At 40.3% G+C, this 24,132-nt stretch overlaps 1 protein-coding gene across 5 annotated transcripts; it reads right to left on the bottom strand.

Annotated features, from left to right (window-relative positions):
• Positions 1–421: 421 nt before the first annotated feature.
• On the bottom strand, positions 422–23,233 carry xpo1b (exportin 1 (CRM1 homolog, yeast) b). 5 transcript variants are annotated; one of them, XM_047351631.1, is made up of 26 exons: positions 21,327–21,458; positions 21,070–21,171; positions 20,166–20,232; positions 16,393–16,465; positions 15,458–15,506; positions 14,914–14,975; positions 12,825–12,869; positions 12,008–12,189; positions 10,727–10,775; positions 10,503–10,622; positions 10,269–10,397; positions 10,029–10,187; positions 9,719–9,916; positions 8,657–8,795; positions 7,528–7,709; positions 6,918–7,074; positions 6,660–6,823; positions 6,441–6,575; positions 6,172–6,355; positions 5,601–5,707; positions 4,622–4,816; positions 4,121–4,289; positions 3,664–3,798; positions 3,358–3,517; positions 3,172–3,268; positions 422–1,814 (listed from the first exon to the last, which is right to left on the bottom strand). In XM_047351631.1, the coding sequence occupies exons 2-26, from the start codon at positions 21,119–21,121 to the stop codon at positions 1,668–1,670; spliced, it is 3,156 nt and encodes a 1,051-aa protein (XP_047207587.1). In that variant the 5' UTR covers positions 21,122–21,171; positions 21,327–21,458; the 3' UTR covers positions 422–1,667. The 5 variants fall into 5 exon arrangements, with proteins under 5 accessions (XP_047207587.1, XP_047207585.1, XP_047207586.1 ...); XM_047351629.1 differs by lacking the exons at positions 15,458–15,506; positions 20,166–20,232 and adding an exon at positions 22,877–23,233; XM_047351630.1 differs by lacking the exons at positions 15,458–15,506; positions 20,166–20,232 and adding an exon at positions 23,135–23,152.
• Positions 23,234–24,132: the final 899 nt, after the last annotated feature.

Here is a 24,132-nt window from a genome sequence, read left to right as displayed (position 1 = left end):
CAGTTGGGTGGATGAATATTGGTACAATTAATGGATGGGTATGGACGGTCAAAATCGGAGGATGGAAAGATAGACGATAGAACAGAATGATATAGAACAAAAATGGATGAAGAATAGAATAGAATAATTGGATAATGGATGGATTCAAACAGGTGGTTGGATAAAGGACAAACGGGTAGACGACAGATGGACCAGTAGATGATGGATGGATGAGCAAACAGATGGACTGAGATAATATGTGGAAGAAATTAAGTCCATGAATAACAGTACGTTTCCGGACTGCCTTCCATTTTCCCAGCTTTCCGAGCCTCTGCAGGAACCCTGTATGTCGGTGTCACCACTGAACTGCTCTGCAGCAGATAGAAACCCTCTACAGATCAGACTGCAGCGAAACGGGAATAATGTGTCCTGGCGCAAGGCGTGGTTATAAAATTCTCAACTTTAATCAGTTCAAAAAGTTCACAACAAAGTAACACCTTGAGAAGGGAAATTAGCCAGTGGAGATTGGGTGCTTATTTAGATTTATACATTCATTCTTAATTAAATTTGTTGGCAACTCATGTTCTACCAGGACAAAAAGCCTTTTTGTTTATTTGGACAGAACTTAAAACAGGTACAAATGAAGTATGCAAAAGATACAAAATTAAATGTAAACCCATATTAATTTATTTTTATTTGCTCTATCAGGTAGTGTCCCGACACACCACTGCATGGTAAACCATCTAAATTAGTACAGTTGAAAATGGTGAAAGCCATCTGAGTTAAACAGGAGTTGTTATAAAGATGCAACCAACCAGGAACCCATAAATACGCCCGACTTGTCTGGAAAACATCCCAATGATGAAGGCTCGCACATGTGCAACAATCCTCTTAGAGGAAAACAAAACGCTGATGTCGACTGAGCGACAGCACACACACGCGCACACACACCCACAACAAAAACAAACAGAATAAAAGAGAAAACAAAAGTGTTCCCATGGTATTCAAGATGCTATACAATTAGGATGATATGCACATATCTGGTTGTTTTCCCTAAAAAGTCTCCTGCTGACAGCAGGCTGATTTTCAGGTGAACTTTAACTTATGAACAACAGATGCTGAAACATGAAGCAGGATCTCTCAACCCTAATTCGTTTTCCGTTAGATTCATATTCCCCCACAAAGCTGTGGGGCGCCAAGCCAAGTGTTTGCCTCACAAACACGTCCGCAGATCGTCAGAAGCTTCGAACCCGACACAAACACCCTGCTCAGGCTGTTTACAGAACATATTTACATATAAACACATGTTGCAGAAAGGGAAGAACTGGGAAACATAATGAGAAGGTGAACAGAATTAAGATGGTTAAACTTTGCCCCAATTGTTACGAGTTTATCATGCAGGTCTGGATGGACCAGAGACCACCGAAACATTACCGCCGGAAAGTTAATACACAAAAAGTCTCCATACAAAACGCACAGTATGTAAAAAGGGCCACAGAGTGACACGCTAATCATTTACATGATATTGGCATTATTTTGGTCAACAAACATCCAATGGGACAGCCCGCTCTGTAGAGGGTGGGCGGGGCTACCTCCCACCATACTCCACCAAGTGCCTCTCTTAGGTTTTGTTGTGATTAGGGTTTGTTTGTTGTTTGGATACTGTACAAGTTTGCCGGAGCTGAAGCTCAGTCACACATCTCCTCTGGGATTTCATGAGGGTTCAGGATGCCCGGCACAGACATCTGGATCTTGTGTTTCTCCTCCTGGGCCTGACGGAGCGATGCTTCCCTCTCCTCCAGAAACAGGTCTGAGGTGTCCTCGCCTGCAAACTCCTGCAGCACAGAACAGAACATGGAAACATTGCTGTTAGCTCTCTACTGAACTCCCCTTTATATATTTATATACACCAAAGAGAAGTTAGTTCTGCTAAACTTCATAGTGAGAGACAAGGGCAGGACAAGAGGTAACCACTGACTGAAACTGAAAAGGGGTTGAGTGTAGGGGTGGAGACAGACAGGCAGGACAGGGACTGAGATAAAGCAGCACAGTATTTGTTTATTTTGGATAGTACCATTTATACAGAAGGCAATCCAAAGTGATTTAGAGGACCTCAAAAACAAAATAAAACCTAACTCACAATTTTGTCCTCAGTTTTCCTACAATACTGTTAAAAGATCGTGGTGTCGTGTAAACCATGCATCATGCATCGTCACAGGAAGCCGTGTCAGGCTGCTGATGCTAAACAGTAAGCATGATTTTCAGCCCATAACAGGAAGGCTGAATGGAGTTCAGCAAAGTTTTATCATTTTGAGCTTTCAGTGTCTGAGGCAGCCATTAAGAACTCATTTTTCCATTAAATGCAACAAAACTGAGAACTACAACCATTTATATTCTAGAAACGCATCAACCAACAGGATGAACTTTGATGCACTTTTTGAGTTAAAACAGGCATCAGATGAATGTTAGGAACATATGCGTTGATCCATAAATGGGAATGATTTTGTAATTCCTTCATTTTTAGCTGGATTCAAAACTACAACCTTCATCCAAGAGCCTACACCACATTTTCCCTAAAATCTAAGTTGGACAAAATCAGAATCAGCGAATCAGACCGAAAAAAAAAAAAAAAAAAAGATAAAACAGGAAATCAGTTTCGACAGGAAAAGTCTGCGCCTTTTATTAATAAATAGAGCGTGATGGATTACTGCAAAGTTATCGGCTCAATCGAGAGTCCGCTGCCACAACATGCTCGTCACCTTGTCTGTGAAATTGGCCACAAAACTGATCAATATTAAAATTAAGTTTTGAATCAATCACAATTTATCCTTTCAACATTCCTAATAGGCAGGACAGCTTTAAATTCCACGTGCCAATCAGAGACGCCTTAATTCCAACAATAAACTAGCAGAGGAAAAGAGACGCCCTTCTATAAACGTTGCAGAGCAACCTGGCCATGTGAGAGAGAGTTATTTGTGGAAACAGCAGCTAAGCTGGAAGCTATGCTGTCTCTGATAACCTCTGTGAGGAGGGACAACACCTCAGTAGCAGATATCTGCAGCAGAGTGAGGCAGGGCTGGGTTTAGTTCACACTCATCTGCAGCAAACATTCACACACCTCAGAAACAAAATTTAAGTTGCTTCTACAGGGGAAAAAAAAACGAGCAGCTGACATGTGTAGAGCAAGCTCACCTTTATCTGCACTAGGAAGTCCCTCAGGTGCTCTTTGAATGCAGGAATGTCCTGGTTTAGACTGAACAACCCCGTCACAAACACTTTCACCTGGGCACTAAGAGACAGAAGCACAAACAACCATAAATGTGGGCAAACACTTGTCTAGTCGCTCTAAATCAGAAGGTGTGTGGTGTCTAAACTCACTCCTGTAGGTGGGAGAAAGCAGTCTTCAGCAGGTTGGCCACATATTCCTGAATGAACACCTGGTTGTTGGTGGGATTGCCTGGGTTCAGACCTACAGTGATCTTTCCTTCCTCTACCAGGTTGAACATGTATGCCAGGATGGACGCGTGCATAGTCAGACCTGCATGGGCACACACACATACAGGATGTTATTTCAGCATCAACTAATTTTATTTTAGTAACATATCACTTAGTTTAATTGAGTTTTAGGTCAGAGCTACTTCTTTGTGTTGTGTTCATTAAAATGTGACGTTAGTGTAAGCTCACCGGCAGTGTGTGAGGTGTCAGTCACCACAGAGAAGATGTGCTGCAGGATATCACAGAAATACGTCTGGTAGAAACTCTGAGCAGCAGCTTCCTCCTGGGCCACATTCTGCAGCATCGTGTACAGAATCTGCAGACCTGAAGGAACATGCACACGTAGAGTTCTGACCATAAGAAAGGTTACAGCTGAGTACTGCTTCATCATTAATGTGGCTGTTGCAGGATCTAACATGAATCCAGCTGCAGCTACTGGCCCATGCTGAGGATCAAAGAGTCTGACACAGAGCTACTGTTCAAGCTGACAAACAAAATGGCCCCATGTGAGTTTTTAACAACAAGCTGATGAACGTAGAAACGACCAGCGTTCAGGGATTAGTATTCCAGTCAGAAGCAGAGCATTGCTCACCATATTTTAACAAATGGAGTTAAGAGGTTTGTGATAGTGTTTGAGGCTCCGTACCAGTGTCAGCCACGTTCCTCATGGTGTGTTTGAAGGCCCAAATGATGGAGTCCAGGACCAGTTTAAACTGGGCGGGAGGGATTGCCAGGAATGCTGGGAAGCAGTGAGAGTTTACCGCTTGAAGTAAGTAGAAGAAGTGGGTCCGGTGCTCTGGATACTCCTCAAAGTTCTGCTCCATAAAACAATAAAATACCAGATGTTTTTAGTTGGTTGCGTTCCATTTATCAGATTAAAACTAGTCCTGATTGCTGACGCACATGATGTGTACAAGCTCAAGTTAGCTTATATATATATAAACACTGCTAACTTTACATTTTAGACTCAGTTGTATTTCTAAACATTTAAAGTGAAACCAGATCCAAGGTCTTAAAACATGGTTTTGGCATAGACAGCAGGAAACTTCTATTAAAGATAACTTCACCCGTAAATGATCAAATCAAATAAAGTTTATAAAACAGAACATCTACCAGGGTACAGTCCACTCATTAGGGGTTCCCCCACCTTGTTGATCATGTTTAGCGTGCACTCAAAGACGGCGTCAAAGATCTGGGGGATCTCACTGGTGATGTGACCTCCCAGCTTGTTGACAATGGTTGCCATGGTGCTGAGCACCTCTGGTTCTCGCGCTGCGGGAACGTTTCGCTGGTAGTCTATGAGGACGGCATCCAGGAGCGGGGGTACAAAGTTCTCGCCGACCTAGAGGGACAGTCAGCTTGATGAAGAGGTCTCAAGAAGCAACGTTACAGAAGGACGAAAAACGTCTACCCCAAAAACGGATTTTTCAGTAACACACAGGTTGTTTTTTCAAGTGTTAAAATACTTGAAGTCAAATAATTTAAAGCCTCAACATGAGTTTATAAACAACAGATCTCTATTCATACCTTTTAACTCATCCACCTTTTGTCGCATTTTAACCACAAACTTAACTGTATTTTCATGGGATTTTTTCTGACAAACCATCACAAAGTAGCACATGATCATGAAGTGGAATGAAAATGACTGAGCCATTCTAACATGAATATGTTTGATCTAAACGACTAAATAATTAAACGTTCAGTGTCGTAGTTCTGCTGGAACCTGGACGTCGGGTCTAGTGTAACCAAAGCACCTTCCTTCACATGTCTGATGTTTTCTTTGCTCTTTATGATGTCATTACATTATTATTTTCTAATAAGCATCTGAGGCCCTCACAGAGTAGCAGAGATTAAATTATAGACCAGTGGACTATTTTCCACTTCTGAAGGAAAGTGGTTCTGCTGGATTTGATATAAATATACCCCAAATTACACATTTTTATTTGTTATACAAAAAAGGAAAAGCATATATTATTTTCCCTTCACTTGACAACTATACTCTCCTTTGTTTTGGTCGATGCGTAAAATCCCAATAAAAAAAAACAAATGTTATAGTTGTTATGTAACACTGAGAAAAGTCTGAGCAGTTGGAATACTTTTGTAAAGAACTTTATCAGAAGCCTCACCATCTGCGGATCGTTTGATCGGCTGACCCAGCCTGAGATCAGTTTCAGCGTCTCTCGTTTCACTGTTCTCATACTCCGGATCAGTGGCTGCTTCGTCACCATCTCACCTGCAGCACAGAGCAGACGTTCACACATAGAGCTTCATTTCCGGAACGACGTGGAGCAAATTTCATCCGTAGGGCTGACAAATCAGCCTTATGCTCCTTTACACATCACAGACACATGAGTCAATGAGAAGTCTAGATGAATGGAAAGGGATAGAACAAAAACAGGCAGAGGCGGGAGTTGTGCCACCGAAATGAAACTTAAAGGAAATCAGGCCTTTGCAGCGGCTCCTCCACACTGGAATAGCTAACCATCTCATGCCTGGTCTGCTGAGTCTGTTGAATCTTTTAAATCTATGCTGAAATCCCATCTTTTAGAAGGTCACAGACATGAGTCTTTAATAAAACTTTATTATGTTCATGTTTACTATTAGAACAACTTTGTTTTGTTTCTATCAGCCATACGGCCAGGACCGATGCACCAACATGTAAACCATGAGAACCCACTGGCATGTGCGTGCCCTTACCGTTTGTCTGAATAGCAGCAGAGATGTTCTCGCTGAGACACTTGTAGACGTTGAGCATGTCCAGATAAATCCGACCCAGCTGGATCACGAAAGGGTGTCCCACAGCCTTGCAGGCTCGTACGTTGGTCTTCAAGATGCTGCCCAGCTGTTTGACTGTCTCTGGGTCCTTCAAGATGTCGACATTCTGAGGAGAGGCAGAGCAGTGGTTACCACTCTGTAAATCTTTTCTGCAAAATCAACATCTAATAGACAGAATCCTGTTTTCAAACCTTTGTGGCCTGCTGGATGATGCTGTCCCACACCTGATTGGGCAGCAGCATGTATTTTTCTATCAAGTGCTCCTGAACAGCCTGGTCTGTCTGGGCTCCAATCATATAACCCACTGCCTCATAAAACGTATGCACCTACACAAAAACAGGAGAACGTGCATGAAAGACTGACCCTATCATGGCTCTACTGAAGTTGGGTTTAATCTGCTGCCTGCTAACCTGCTGAGGCTGGAGGTCACAGATGATGGTGTTGATGTTGTTCAGGATCTCATCAATAAAGGGCATCACCTCTCCCACCTGCACCTGGATAAAATGGCGTCTGCACTTCTGGGCTATCTTAATGAAGGTGTCACATGCCATGTCCTGAACTCCATCATGGGTCTCTGATCAAAGCGACAGAAACTAATGTTTGACACTTTCAAATTAAATCCACTGCTTTACCAGCCGACGGAAAAATACAAAACATCTTTTTCTTACCGTGCATGAATTCAAAAAGCTTGTTGACAACAGTTTTAAGGAACTTCCAGTGGGCTCTGAGGAAACGTGGATACTGGCCAACGATGTACATGATGTTTGAAGCGATGATGGCCTTGTTGTCTTTTCCTCTCTTCTGCTCACACAGACCCAACAGATCCTGAAAGTGTCACACAAACACTTCAATCTATCATCCGCAAATAAACGCAAATTGGTCAACTGCAAATCTGCAATGGCTGTCCACCTAAACAGACAAGCAGAGCATTAAACAGAGAAGCAGCCAAGGGGGGCCGTGTTGTAACTGCAGGAGCTGCAGAGATCCACAGCTCAGGTCCTGATTCAAATCCTGATCCTATAAAATCCAGTTTTAAGTGTAAAAGACCACGTTCTCTAAAAAAAGAGCAGCAGAGCTGGATTGGAAGAATGTATGAACAGTTAAAAGGTTCCTGCAGCCCAGAAGTAGTTAGTCAATACACCTCGTGTGGTAAAATTCTGACCAAAATGAAGGGACATTTTGCACATAGAGAAAGATATTTTAATACGTTTTAATACATACATTAAGTTTTGCATTTCCATAGCGACCCTACAGTTGTATATGATCAATGTATTTTACCTTGATGACAGTAACAAGGAATCTCTTCTCATCCTCCTCATGCATGGCCCCGCTGATTGATCCGATGGCCCAGCACAACGTGTTGAGGTTTTTCCAGGACCATTCGGACCCATTCACCTGGTTGTGAAGCTTCTCTGTCATTATACGTTCTGTGTCCGCATAATCCAAGTGAGTCAGGTACACTGCAGCAGGGTAAAACACAACCATATGATCAGCCAGAGTGTAGTATCTACCTATTCAATCAGTCAGAGCTTAAAAAAATAAGAGAGAAATTCAAATGAAAGCAAAAAGTGAATGAAGTTTTGATGGTCAGAGTGCTGAGTAGCACTCATCAATTCTTACTAAGACCAAAATGATGATTATAAATGATGATCCTCCACTTCTATTAGTAATTATTACTATCAAAGTTACATCTTTCCCTACATGCATCCAGAATTTAAACAGCTAATCCTTTAAAAGTGAAAGAGCTGAGATCTGTCTGGATCAGTCTTTTGAGTTTCCAATCCATCTACTCTGCATTTGTTGCACTGTGGAAGAAAACCAGAGCACCGGGAGGAAGTCCATGCAGACTCACAGAAAGGCTCCAGCCAGCCCGCAGTACTAACGGCCAATTCTCCTACAATGTTTAAATATTACAGTGGTGCTCAGACAAATTTACCAGCTCTGGGATGATTGTTCAGTGAGAATATATGCAGATATGGATGCATACGTTAAGGAGCTATGCAAGAAAGACATTACAATGCTTTTTGTGGTACCAAGAAACATTAAACTGGAGGCCAGATTTACTGATGTGCCTGAATTAGCGCGAGTATGATCAATGACCTACAACTCTTATGGGAGAGCTCATGTCTAAAACTGTACCAGCCTTTAAATTAGGACTGGGCCATATAGGGTAGACTGCGCCCTGTAGGCTGGGCCATATAGAAGAGAGTGGGCCAAATAGAGTAGACTGTCAAAAAAAATAAAAAATCCCAGAATATAAAAATGAGTCATCCTACAACCATAATAATAATAATAATAATAATACTGATTTGATTTGCAAGACCTGAATACGGAGTAAAAGTAAATTCGGCCATAAGGATTTCTGTAGAGAATGTGAACTCCAGATGCCCTTGTTATTAACTCATACCAAGGGTTTCCCTCATGTTCTTGTAGAGGTTGATGGAATCTGTGTCCTTCATGAACTCCCGGACAACCTCCCCCTGATCATTCTCCACCACCAGGACCTCCTCTGGCTTGGCCATCCGACTAACCATCAGGAGACGCACCTGCCACGAGATATAAAAACATCTGTCAGGACAGCCAAGCTTCTCCCTCTTTCACCCCACAAATATATCTATATACATAGATCAGATGTAAAATCATATTCATATATCACACATCTATGAAATATAATGACTTACCAGAGGGAAAAATATTTAGACTACTTTAGTAGCTGCTGATTTATGAGTAACAGCGTAAGTAGTGACTCTTTTGGCAGCAGTTTACTAGCCACATGTCTTACAACAGTGCCATCTGATTCTAGCATGACTGTGAGCTGAGACGCTGCAGGATCCAAAAGGTAAAAAAAGCTTAGCCCTCCCTGCTTGTCTTCTGCTCCATGTCAACATTCATTAATAAAACAATAAGCATGCAAATCCACTGCTGTCAACATCTCAAAACACTCCAACTTTCTCATTTTGTATGATCTCACAGCAGTAAACCAGTTGGATTATATGGTCAGTCTTCACACTGTTACATATAGACATCATGGCCATAAATCTCCTTTTATTTTGAGACTTTTGATAATATATTTAAATCCTTCTCTTATCAGGATGAAAGGCCAATGCAACAAACAGCTATAGTGATTTTAAATACAAGAATCAGCTGCACGAGTTTGTATTTATTGTGTTTTCCCCACCAAAACCACACAGGGCCAAAATCAGATATACAGACTGAAATATTTTACATACACACCACTAATCTTTTTACAATGTCCTTTAGCAAGTTGTGTAGAAATCATAAGTTTCTTGTACTCATCAACAGGGTTTTACTGTAATTCTGTTTATTTGACCACTCTTCTTAGCACAATTAGCAGAGTTCATTTCAATTATTTACATGGATTTAGCTTTGCTCTTTGATCACACATTTTAGCTTGGTTGATGTTCAACTATCTGACCTAAAATGTCACCGTTATCGTTGCTGTTGGTACCTTGGAGAGAACAGGGAGGTAGAGCTGTCTGCGAGGCGGCACGTCAAAGTGCTGGTTGCCAGAGAGCAGTGGGGACGTGGATGTGGAGAACGGGCTCTCTCTGTAAAGTTCAGCTGCCAGGTGGTTCCAATACTCCAGACAAATTTTAAAGATCTCAGTCTCTTCGACCTCTGACACCAGGAGCATGTAGTGGAGCGCCTGAACAAGATACAGATATTACATCATCTTTATTTTGATATGTTTAACTTTTTTCTAGTGCAACATGAAAGACTGAAAACAAAAATGTCTTTAACTGAGAATTTTCTCTCACCTCCATTAGCGTCTCTCTGAGGTTCAGTCGCTTTTCAATGAGCTGCCCGTGCTCTTTAAGGAAGGTACACAGAAACAGACTGAGGTTCTGGATGAAGTTCTGCTCATCATCTTTTCCGTTGGCGTAGGCCAGCCGAATGTTGGTGTTCAGAGGCAGCATCTTAACAGAGAACGTTAACGTTAAAACTCCACTCAGGTTATGAGAAGGAGGGAAATGTCCGAATCGCTTAGTTCAACTCACCTGTTTGAGCTGACACATGGTCAGAGTGAAGAGCGTAACAAACTGTTCCTCATACTGGCTCACGCTCACTCCAGCTATCTCCGTTAGGCACTTTAACGTCACGTTGCGGAACATGGGAACGTTCAGGAACTGAGGAGAGTCAAGGCAGGATTTCAGTTATTTAACCAACCAACTGGATTTCTTTTAAAAAGGAAAAACAAAAGTATTGTGCGGAGAGTTACTAATAATCCAAACCTTATACACCAATGTGCTGATTAGTTTGGTTTCAAAGATGTATCCCAGCGGGATCCAGTTGAGGAAACGCAGGAGTGTCTCCAGGGTAGCGTGGACCAAAGGGGCATTCTGGGAATTTTCCTAAAGAGCAAACAAGGACAAAAACATGTTAATACCAAACTGGTATGTAAAGGATTATAAATAAGAACCCATAGATGTCGACAACAAGGTGGTGAATATCATACCATGACAAACTGGCAAAGCTGGAATATCTGGGAGAATTCATTGCACATGCTGGAAGGAAAAAACAATGTATTAAATGGACTGAATTTATTTACTTACCACTCAAAGCACGCACATTCATACAAATATCAGTAGGCAACATTGGGTTAAGTGGCCTGCCCAGAGGCAGATCAACATGTCACAGGAATAAGCTGGAACCGAACCCACAACCTTCTGATTGCAAGACTACCCTACCCACTGAGCCACAGTCGCCCACAAAGACCTCGGCTTTTAATTAATCTTTGGTGTCAAAGAAAATGATGCATGTATTCAGGCAGTTTAAGTGCAGCAAATATGAAACACACAGGCCATTTTCTAACATCCACATCTGTGAAGGAGGGATCTTCTTTAACTAAACCGCAAGAATAGTTTTGCTTAGGCTACCTTCACAGGATTTTTATAATAAGTGTATCCCAAGTTTAACTGTAATGTTTTATAAAGAGCCTTCCCCTGTAGGTCAGGTTAACGATGCATGTTGAGAATATTTTGCTGGAACCCTGTAGCCTCTTCAGCAGTGATTCATGATGGAGTCTTCCTACCTGAGCTGGACCAATTCAATCCAGCATCAGTTTCGCCCTCTGACGTGACACAGACGTTCATTTTAAAGACCAGATATTAGGTTGATCTTTGATCCAAGCTCCACACTCCTGATGTTTTTCTGCAGATACGGTTTTGACTGTTGCATAATTCGCTCTTTAGGGAACAATCGTTTCACATTAACCTCCTGGAGGAGGGACAATCTCCCTGCTGCTGCTTGCTCAGCATGTCCTTCTTTGGACAGATTTTAAGTTTATAGAGGGGGAACAAGACAGCTTGTTGTCATGAATGAGTAAATTTAGAAAGGTGGAGGTTTTCTAAGATTTCTCATTGAAAAACAAGCGATCTGAAATGTTAGCAGCCTGCTGGAAGACTTCAAGGCACGATAGGGAATATTCAAAATGTAAGAAGAACACAAACTTCTGTAACAGTGATACTGTGTTAAAAGATCATTCAAACTGTTTAATCGCTGTTTTACTTAGTCTTGTACAGCAGAGAACTCACAGAGGTAATAGTCACCTCTGCTCTGAACGTAAATAATTAATGGCCATTCAGTACAGGACGGATTACTAAATTATTATGTTTGCATTCTTCAACCAAAGCAGTGAGGTAACTGCAGCAACACGCACACATAAAAACTGAACTGCTGCAGATAACAATCCCTGTTTTCTATTCATGTCAATTTACCAAGCAATAGCATCACCCACCTGTCTTTCAGGTGCTTTGCCTTGACCTGGGTCATCTGTCCGCTGGAAAAGTCAAAGACTTCCTCGCTGAGCAGCTTTAGAATAATCATGTTGTTCTGACAGAGGCTCTCACTGGTGCGGCTTGCACCTACAATGTCACTGATGAAGGTGGGCCAGTGTTTGGGCCACTCCTGCTTTAGGATCTGTGGACACAGAGCCACATTTTGTTAGACCAATCAAAATCAGTGCCTGAAAAGGGTTGGTTAAATAACGTTTGCTAAGGTCAAAGAGAGTTTATCATATTTACATATCTATATGTGTGGTTCCCACTATTCAATGATTATACAATGTCAGGTTTCCCTAATATTTAATATATTCTCTTCTGGAGGAATTCCAGACTTTACACTGATAACAGATTTCCTAAAACCAAATGTAATTTAGCTTTTTCTTTGAAATGTTGAAAACATCTCTTCTTCTCTCACTCCTTTGAACCCAGTATAAAGCATCCTCCCGTAAGCTGAATGTAACAGCAACATTTACACATTAAATAATGCTCTAAAAAAGAAAACTTGTTGCTTTGGAAATAAAGAAATTATTTACCACTTCCATGCAGCAGTGTGGTAAGAAAAACATTACAGTTTTAGAAGGTTTTCTAACTGCTGGTACAACCGCAGTTATGGAGATGCTTTGTTTCCGTAGAGCCAACACCAATTTAAATGTGCAGTTTCAGTTGGTAAATATAGGTATAAGGCAAATAAAGTTTTAGGTGAAATAAATGGAAGTTAATATAGTGTAGATCCAATATGAGGATTTAATTAACGTGGTTGCTGTAACTTACCTGAACCAGGATCATGTTCAGCTTTCCAATGTACACTTTCTCTTTCTACAACAGAGGGGAAAAAAAGGATTATTACTCTTTTAAAACAAGAAAACTGTAAACAGGGGTGTTAATCTGAACAAAGAATGCAATTAAACAGATGTTTAGTATTTTCTTTAAAGAACTAGACAAAGCTTGTGCAAGACTCATTTGCTAAAAAAAAAAGGTTAAAATGTTTATAGGGTTTAATTGAAATTATGAACCTAATTATTTAGAACATTAAAACCTTCAGTGAAGTGAGCCATATTGGTCTTCCTTTGGCTACACTGAATAAACAGTATGCCTAGAAAACTGAAAACAAGTCAAATTCATTAACTAATGTGTTGATTTATTAATCAGTCTAACTTTATTCATACAACCACATTAAAAACAACCCAGGTAAGTGAACAGGACAGACAAAACAATAACACAGATAATAAGACGATGAAAAATCATTAAGATTAGCCCAAACCAAACCTAAAACTTGAAGCAAAAAGTCTATTGAGTTGTACTACAAACTAATACAATAGTTGAACCTGATGGTAACTTAGGGCTGACACAAGACTGAAAACTTGTTTTCTTTCTTGCTTTTCAGGAAATTTAATACTGATCAATTAATTATTTCACTATTTTTTCAATTAACTGATTAAAAATGATATAGCAGAAGACTTGAACCAGGTGAAGCTACAACTATGCCACTTGAGGAGTATATTTGCAGGCAAACAAGGTTTTCCATCTTAAATGCAAAATGTAAAGCATTTGTACAACTTTGGCCTAATTACTGCTCTTGAGTGGGTTGTTTTTCAGCTAATGGCATGTTTTAGGGTCTATATACTCCAGTTAGCGATTATTTGATTACAAAATTTGTTGATTAATTCAACAATCGATTAATCACAACTAATCAGATTGTTTCAGCCCTATTTTAAATTCACTTCTGAAAAATCTTTCAAGTTACAGTTTCAGTTAAACTAGGCGACCATTATGTTTACATTTTTCTATATTTGGATTTAAAATTCTCACAACGGTCTCTGGAAAGAAGAGCAGAAAAGGCTTTTTTAACGCGTTTTTAACACAAGATCAAAACATCAACGTATATTATTGGGATTTTATGTGACAGACCAACACAAAGCAGCAGATCAGAAAGAATATGAAAGGATTTGGGGTTTTCAAGATGTTTTACCAATAAAACCCTAAAATTTATATTCGGACCCCTGAATCAATACTTTGACTATAACAGCTTTGCATATCTAGAAACAAACATTCGGCTCATTTTCCTTTGCAAAATAGCTCAAGCTCAGTCAGACTGGATTGAGAGCATAGGTCTGGACTTGAACTACGCCATTGGAACACATTAATATGTTGTGATCTAAACCATCCTATTATAGCTGACTGTATGCTTAGGATTGTTGTCATGCTGGAAGGTGGACCTTCGCTCCAGTCTCTTCCAACAGGTTTTCTTCCAGAACCGCTGTGTTTTTAGCTCCATCAGCTATGACTACCTTCATTGTCTCTACTGAATAAAAAACCACTCTAGATCGCTGCTACATTTCACCACGGGGATGGTGAATGTGCAGTGCACCGTTGGATTTCCACCACATGCTGTTTTTTGGATGCGAGGCCAACGGTTCAGTTTTGGTCTGTTCTGAACAGAGTACCTTGCCCTACATGTCTGCTATGCTTTGCTTTGCAGCTTGTGGCAAATGTTAAACAGGACTTCAACAATAGCTTTCTTCTTGCCACTCTGAAAATGTGGTTCACGTAAGAGAATCTGCTCCTTCAGAGTTACCATGGCCACAGTAGTGCCACTCTCTTTCCATATATAGATAATGAACTGAGCTTCACCAGATGTTTAAAGCTTTGGGTAATGTTTTATCATCTAAATCTCCTTTAAACCTCGGCACAACTTTATCCCCGAGCTGTCTGCTGTGCATCATTTAGTTTAAGATCGATAGTTTCACTTTAAAATAGAGCTAATTTCCTTGACAAATCGCCTCGTTGCACTAAGTTCTGAAGTAAATTGTAAACGCATGTAAACATTGTTTTAATTGATTTACTTTTAGAGTTTACTTACCTCTACACTTGAAGCATCCGATGAAGTCTTAATAATGAGCCCAACAACATACTTTTTTATACCTGGCGAATACATAGAGGCATCAGAAGAAGAATGTTAGCATTACCAACAAAAACATTTCTGTCAACATATCCTGACATGATGAGCTGCCTGAAGCAAATTAAACAATAACCCTAATACAATCTGCTGGCATCAAACTAGCTTAACTACCTAACTTATCCCACATTTGTAGAGTAGAAAAGGTGTGGCCCTCCACTTTCATATTGTTGCCAAGCCAATTGTAAACCTCAAATGTGGAGTCCAACTACCACTGAACTGCTACAGGGCAAAACGTTTTGGTCAGTTCAGTGGAAGTTACATTTCCTTTGGGTTTTTTCACAGTCAAGACTATTAATGTGAGCACAGCATGTTAAAACAAAAAGGAAGGAAACACTAGTTTCAGCGGCATCGCATGTGCTTCTCGACTGTGGAAATGATATGCTGGGGTGTGGTGAGAGGAGCCGAAAACGAGGCAATACTCTGACACAAGGGGGAAAAGACATACTTGCCGGTCGCCCTGCTCTGGGTTTGCCACTTGAACAAAATTCAGGCATCTACGGTCAGAAGCAGGTAAGTCTTAGGTCAATGGGAAAAAGGAATTTTTAGTAAAATTATAGAAGAATTGAGGGAGGCAAAATCAATTGATTTGACATTGATTACCAGTTTTTGTTTCATTTCCATAACTTTTGGTTCAAACAATAAAATTGAGGGCAATTATCAGTCATGTCGTCTTCAAAGCTCTTACAAATCTTAACATGCTTAAAGCCGTGGGTGCTTACAAAGCAAACTGATGGGCAATTAGGCAAAAATTAAAATCTCTGTATTAATTAGCATATATAATTACTGTACCAATACAATGCACAGACATGGTATCATCTGATGTTCTTCATCTTTAAAAAGTCCTCAGAACAAATCTACCTCAGTTACACAGTAAGGCAAAGCTACCAGTGAATTTTGAGATTTCTTGACCAGAAAATGTCTATATTTGGCAGTTTTAACTGCAACTACCCATTCCTAACTCCCTATGACACGAAGAGGGCAAAGCAGCTAATCAAAACCATCAGACTGTTGCTCTACAAGCAGGAGCATATTCCAACTAAATCTCTACAAAGGGAAGGTGACAAAAACTACGAGCAAGGAGGCTACCATTTTTATTCACGGTAACTTAAATAATGTTAGTACATGTGTACTTCTTTAAAAGATGCCAACAAATTAAATTGATAAAAGAACAACAAGAATAAAAAATGCTGGAGTGTTTTAGTTGTTTTCTCTCCTAGCTAGCCCAAAAAGAGAGTGCAAGCCAGTGAAGCAGAAAACAGTCCAGCATGCTTAGGATGGGGATACTTTTCAACATGGCAACCACACGTCACAACATTTAAACCCACACTAACACCAAGCCAAAGAAAGTACCGTTACATCCACCACAACATAAACGCTTACCTTCACATTGATTTCGGGGCAGAATCTTCCATCTTGTTTTGATAACTGTTTCCAGTATCTGAAGAGCATAGTACTGCAAAATGCAACGGGAGAGCGGCATTAGAACAAAGCTTTAATAAGACTTGTCAACAAGAACTGAGTCACCTTAATACAAACCAAAAACAATTTATTGTGGCCTGTGTTTCTAAAATTGATAGTAAAATTGATTTATTTCATGCAGATTTCGTGCCTTTGCAGTTTAACTATGAAACTCTCTACATACAGCATTAAGTTGGAACACTGCAGATGTCCTGCTGTTTCTTCCAGCATCGCACCAGTTAGCAAAAGGCACCAAAGGAAATTTGCCAACCTATTAATCAAGCAGTGCTCTGACTCCTCAAAGTGAGGTCAATGTTTGTGTTAAAAGGCTGCAAAGGCCATCTCAGGTTGGGCATCAAGAACTTGTAATAAATAATCCGACACATTCAAAGCACATCGTTTCAATTGTGATTTTTAGAAAAGTAACACAAATGTCTTAAAAAAATAGACTTGTTAAACTCAACTTTATAATAGATGTAATAAGAGATTAATGGCTTAGAAAATGAAACCATAGCTGGATTATAATTGCATGCAGGATAGAGAGATGAAATGACCCCTCCAAAAATATTTGCCACTGTTATCAGTATTACACATTTTAAAATCAACCAATAGAGATAACAGACTATCCCTTTGTTTGAATGCACATTTAAGAATCTATACATTTAGCCATCAGATGAAAACACCGGGGGCATGATTATGACTTTTGCCAGAATTTGTGGATTTTCTGCTGTGTACACAAGATACAAATTATCCATCTGTACAACATCAGTGCTTTCTGATGCCATCTATGAGCTTCTGGCATATTTCTGGCAGGATAACTGTCCCCTCTTCTTTTAATGAATTAGTAAGGTTCGTTTAATGTCGTTGGTTTCCCAACATTTTAAGCGTGGTCAATACATTTTCAATAGAGGTAAGGTTGGGGCTTTAAGAATACCATTCCAGAATCTTACTGTTGCTTGATCCATCCCAAAACCAGTCTTGATGTATCTTTGGGGTTGCTGTCCAGTTGGACACTTCCTGATGTCCTGTCGGGACACCCAATTGTTCCCAGGGTGTTGCTTTTCTTCAGCTTGCAATCTGACCCTTTGCTTTGCTTTGTTTGCTGCCACTCTGTGGTTGGGACTATAAATGTCCCCACCAGCATGCACAGCCAACAGTCACAAAAATCTACTGCCCCTTTTCCAGTGACTCCATTTAGCCTGGCTCCACCCCACGCCATGGTTTTGCGCTTTAAAGTCCTAGTGTTCATTATTGCCATGGCTGAGATAAAGGCTTCCTCAAAGCGTGAAATTGTAGCTTCCTCAGGCAAACTTTGTAGCATTGCCAGTCCTGACAGCAGCGTCTCTCCTCTCCGCTTCTCCTGCCACACCCCCCTCACATCAGAACCCTTCAGCCTAGTTTAAAGTTCTGGCTGGGCTGTGGTCCAGACAATTATCCCAGTGGATCGCTTTATACATGGAAAAAAAACTACCGTATATAAGACATTCTTGCATTTACAATGAAACAAACATTGTTTGACGTTTTGTTTAAATTTGTATTATTTGTTTATTTATTCACGCAGAAAACTTTAATGTGACAATGTCACACAGAAACGTTATTAGTGGCATAGCGCTCTACACTGACGGCTGGAAGCGGGGCTTCAGCCATCAGCGGGTCAATGGAAACACAACAGGTTCTGTGCCAAGTACAGTGAGACAAAGTGTAGAGTAGAACCACACTGGCTAAAAAGAGCCAGTGGAAAAGGGAAATGGGCTGCACTTGGAGGTCCACAAAACCCCCTAGTTCACCCCACTGGGTGGGAAATCAGCAGAACTGAATAAAGCATTAGACTTTTCTCTTATTATGAGTATGGGTCAATCCAGAGTGTGACAGGATATTTGTGACAGGAGTGTGACAATCCACCAACTGCTTTCCATGTGCAAAACCTTCAGCTATGGTCATCAGCACGGTGGCTTGCTTCATTTAATCCCACATGGGCAATATGCTGGTAGTTCAAGGTATAACAAAACTGACATTTTAAAGTGTTATACTGGTAACCTTACTGTAATACTATACATTTTTTGATTGATTCCTTATCCATTTAATGATTTCTTTATCTATTGAAGCCACAGCAATGGAAAAAATATTTGTGTTTTTTCAATTTAAGGTAATGTAAAGCATCTATTAGAAATTCCTTACATTACATGTAGTCATAAAAGAAACAGATAAATAGGTATGAGCCAAGGAAGGCTTCATGGTATCAGAAAGAAAAACACCCAACCCCACACACTGATGCAGGAACACACAACTAGTTTAGACTCAACACATAAAAAACTGGTGTTTCGCCACACAGTGGTGGCCTGTCTGCAATATTTACATCTTATAAATCTATGACTGCCATTTTTTTAAAGGAAGAAAAAGCATGCATATTAGATTAATACAAGTGCAGAAAAAAATTAACTAAATGTAAAAACATTTGACCTGACTGCAGTCTCTGTCATGAGTACAACACATCAGCTGACGGATGTGACAAAAACCAGAAATTGGAGAAATTCTGTTGCCAATGCAATGATATCAGCACATAACCCACACTCGTTTTAATTAAATGTATATGTGCATGATTAAATTGATTCCTCTACATAGTGACAGCATTTCACTCCCATTAACCTCTATGGAATCTAAAACCTTTATATACGTTGCCATTATTACTCAGCCGTAGCTTCTTTATACATTGTGAAAAAACAGTCACTGTTGCATAAGAAATGCAACTGTCCCCAGATTAATTAGAAAGGCTGACTGAAACAAAAGCGCCTCTAAACTCTTCCAGAGAAAAGTACAACAACACCTAGTTTAAATCAGGCTTTAACAGTTGAATAAAGCCTAATACACTTTTATTCAATCAAATAATAATCCTAAATCTAACTCATAGCATAAAGATCCTAATTAGGAATCCAACTCCAAACAGTACCATGTTTTTGATACCCAATCCAAGATCAGGCCTCTTTTAAACTAACATGTTTAATGGTTAATTATTTTTACCGTTTATCCCAAACTATCTCTCTTTATCTGGTGCGTCATAAGGAACAGCGAGACCAACCACAGGTTAAATTTTATGAAAAAGCAAATAAAACATTTCTTCAGAGATACTATTGTTTCTTCAGTTGACTGTTTCAACGGTAGGGATCATCAGTTCAAGAGAACATGGATTTGAGAGGAAAAGATGAGGGAATGACTTGTAGAATAGGATGTTATTGAAGCAGGACTACTAAAGTGCTACAGACAATAGATGCCGAGAGATTAAAGGTGAAATCTCCTAACAGGCATTGTGATAGTGCAACACTCACAGGTGTCAACTGGATGGCAGAACACATGAATTGATGCATTTTTCACCTTTAACTCCCAAAGTGCAAAAACCAGCACAGGAGGAAAGAAGAGAAACTGCCAAATCCTTTGTAACAATTGCAATTATAAGGGCCCTGTCCATTTGAACTGAGGTAAAAAGAAGAAAGAATAAAAGGAAAGATGAGAAGTAAAGAAGAGACTGTAGTCAGGAACAGAGCCGTGATCCCTACAGCTGAAATTAAATCATTTAAATTGTCTTAGTAAAATGGATCCTACTGACTGCAACCTGCACTCGCCCTCTGTCCAGTGAAACAGAAGCAGGAAAAAAATGGATGAACAGAATTCAGTCAAAAGTAATTTAAAAAAGGGTAGACCTTTTGGAGGCCTGCCGCCAAAGCCTAGCCGTGTCAAGATGCACGGGATGACACACCCTTTTTCTTCCTATTACAAGCCATAAACATAATGGAACATTGTGATTAATATCAAAAAGTCACAACGTGAATGTATTACATTTTTATATATCAGAATTACTTTAATTGCAGACCAAAAGCCAAATGTTTGAAGTGCTTTGCAGTTAAGCACTATTTATATGAACAAATCAAGAAAATCTGAGAGGTGTTTACCTTTGGCTTCCTCTCTTCCTCTATTGCACCTACTCATTTGGCAAATTACAAATTTAAACCTAGAAAAGTACTATTGACATGTCAACTTAGACATCAGTGACTTATTGTCAAGTATTAAAAGCAATCTTACAGCAACAAAAGAAAACGTCAGACATTAAAATAATGCATATGTTCATATTACTTTGAGGAAGCTGCACTTGAATCCTTTCAACGTTGCAATCAGACATTTTAATTTTCACTCAAAAGCATGCAATATCTTTACACGATGGGGTTTGTTTTCTTCTACGTATGAATTGAGAGAACACCAAAAATAGCAAATACTCTTCACATCACTGTGAGCGTAACAAGTGTAGAAGAAATTAGAGCACAACTGTGCCAGATTTGCATATGGGAGAATGGTTGCTGGCTTTAGTGTGCTTGAGACTAAATGCTTGTCTGGGTGGTTCCGGTCCATTTTTGCATTAAAGTAAATTGTTCAGTACTAAATATGCCATGCGTATATAGAACTGCCCTTCCAAATAGAAAAACAACAGTATAATAATTTGTCAATACATGATAAAGATCTTTTGATGTGTGTTTTGTTCAAATAGACATCTTCCTCAAAGCAAAATTAAATGCATTTCCAACTGCACTTTCTGAATTATGACTTGCTTACTTTGGTGTTCATGTTTTGAGAAAACTCCAGGATGGTGTCCACTCTTGTCCATGCATCTGGATGCTCTTTTAAGTGTGTCAACACTTCCTGCGCCATTCTTTGCTGTAACGCAAAAACAGAGGTCACTTTAGGGTTCATACCAACAAAACAATAATTCCGGTTCACTTTAAAAGCTGAATATGAGAAGAGGGACTAGAATGTCGATTTTTCTGGGTCTGGTTTGGGTTAATGAGTGGCATGAGAAGCCACCAACGTACCTGAGGTCCCACGCCATGGTACAGGCAGTTCACAACATTATCCAGCAGGTTGATATCCAATTTCTGGTTGAAGTCCAGCAGCTGTTGTGCTGCATGGTCTGCTAACATTGTCATAACTGCTGGCATAGAGTTCTGTAACAAGGACAGCACAGGAAGGTGTCATGAATGCACAGAGCACACTCAGTGGGCAAGTCATGTGGACTGTGCATCTGGAAATGAGTCCAAACAGCTGACTTTGTCACAAACATCATTTAGACCCACCAGGGAGAATTTAGAGAAGTTAAACTCATGGCGTCATATGTCTGACAACGTTTAGAGAGTAAACAATAGACAGAAAAATAAGACTGCCAGATTTTTAAGTCATTTAATTTATCTACCTTTTGGTAAGTTAGACAATTAAGCAAACCCTCATTCTGGGTCTTGTTAGACTATACAGCAACTAAACTATTTCAGATGTAAGTGAAACAGGTGTTATGAGACCTTTTGGCTGCTACATTAATCTCTTAAAAATTGATTAGTAAAGTTGAGTAAACCATAGAAGACCAGAAGTCAATGACATTGCTTAGCGTCTGTGAACAAAGCATTTTATAGTTTCGTCCAATACGAGCAGACGGTTTGCTCAGTCTCCTGATGAAACAAGCTCTCTTTAATACAACAGGGACTAAAGTCACACATTTTAAGGATTTAACGAGCCACGTGCCGGATATGCAAAGCGACGTCATATTGTTTACATCTGCATCTAACGGAATTCACTCCCCAAAACAGACTACAACGCAAATCACAAGCAAGCATGGCTGGAAATATAAATTCCTTTAAACACAGAGCTCAGTTAGAAGTTATTTCCAACATCTCTACCAAGACGGGTGTAAACAGCGCGCACACGCTGCTATAATTACCCTGCAAATGACGCTCCATTTGCAGCTAGTAGTTAGCTTGTTACACGAACTGGTCACATGTGGTCCTTTCAATGCTCACTACAACCACTCCCACCAAGGATGCCAGGGACTAAGGACGCCCAGGCAAAAACGTTACTATTTAGTTGTAACATCGCCACTATAAGGTTGGTGTACAACATTGCTACGACAGGGAGATCCGCAACTCTTTACAGTATGCTTGGATACGGATAGCAGACGGATTGCAGACTGATGAGCACCTAGCAACAATCTTAACATCCGCTCAGATCACGCATAGGAGGGATGCTGCTACAGTCAGTGGGAGAGGCAAGGGTTTAACCAGAAAGCACATGGTTACTTATTCATCTGCAGTGTACGCACATTTTGTCAAAATTCCCGCCTAATAAAAAGTTCCAGCACTTTCTTTCTGACTGCTACAATTAGCTTAAACTAATACAGTAGCGAACGCTAGCTAGCGGTCAGTCAATGGCTTTTTGGTTATCCTACTGATGCTGGTAGGGCCGTCCGAATTAACTTGTTTTCAAAAACACAGTGACAATATATGTGATTTTTAAATAGCGTATATATGTATCCCTACAAATAAATGCATTATAATACTAAAAAACAGCAGGTTTGCAGTTAACCCTGGTTACCTACCTAAAAGTCCAAGGCTCTGACTCAAAAGAGCGGCGTTTGCCAAAAGAAGCTACAAGGTTAACAGTGAAACACTCCACTGTTAATTTGAAAATATTTCCTATTATTGCGCTGTTTCAGCGTTGACTAGCTCCAGCTCCAGCAGCGAATGATGCCTAGCTGGTAAGAATGTTAGATTTCCAAAACTAGAGTTACGGAAAACCGAGCACGCTTCTTTTCCGATACATTTTACGAAAAAATAAAAGTAAAACCGTTATTCACTTATTAATTCGTTACTCTTGTGATTTTCCAGCAGGGTGGTATAAAGGTTGTGGTGCCTGCGCCTCTCTCCTCTCTCTAGCAACTAACTCACAACCGGTTGAAACCGGTTCAGACTGGGAGATTCCATCTCGGTTTAGTTTTCAGCCGATGGCGCCGCGTAAAAGTTTGGACCGAGGGTCCGCCCAACACGCGCGTTGATTGGCTGAAACCATGACGAAGACTGCCTTTCTTGTGCCCCATTGGCTGAATGAGCTGTCAGTCCGTTTCAATTCGCTCAAGCGCCCACGCGACTTCTCCGCCCGAAGAGAAAAAGAGGGCAGACTCCCATGCAGAGTGGACTTATTCACGATTCAGCGCATTTCACTCAACATCTTACCCTTTAAATGGTATTTTAAATTATTTATGTCGATATTAAGTTAACGAAATGCATTACAACCCTCACAGGTTTTACTCTATGAACAAAACAAAGCCACTTTACGATAATAACCCCCTCAATGAATCTTCTTCTACTTTTATAGGGGACATACCATTCAATGGCAGCGACTGTCACATTTAGGTAACACTAGTGGAGTGGGGCAGAAAGATATGATGAACCGCAAGCGCCATTCATTTGCCTGTTGCTTGTAAGCTGGTAATTTTCCACCAGCCACGAGTGGGAGTGGTTACGCGATCATGAACGGCACCGGGGTTAGAAAGCGACCTCAAGGAGATTTGGGCTCCCCTTGAGTGAGTGACAGCCCTGCAGATATCGAGGAGACTGAAAATATGTTAGTGTCAACAGCTTCACAGGCCGGGCATGTAGCGACACGGTGTTTATTTTCTTGCAAATATGGAGCTTTTAATGCACAGAGAGGATGCAAACATGACAGCGTGTTTTTTTTTTTTCTTCCTCCTGCGCTGTGGTCACGTGGTGCCGCACGGTTCTTGATGGAAAAATACTGGGATTTCGTGTGTAGAGGAGCGAGTACACAACCCAATAAAGTCACTCGAAAAGGATT

Source organism: Girardinichthys multiradiatus, chromosome 22 (genome assembly GCF_021462225.1).
Source record: "Girardinichthys multiradiatus isolate DD_20200921_A chromosome 22, DD_fGirMul_XY1, whole genome shotgun sequence".
In the NCBI taxonomy this organism is placed as follows: domain Eukaryota; kingdom Metazoa; phylum Chordata; class Actinopteri; order Cyprinodontiformes; family Goodeidae; genus Girardinichthys; species Girardinichthys multiradiatus.
This window is presented reverse-complemented; position numbering and strand designations above follow the sequence as displayed.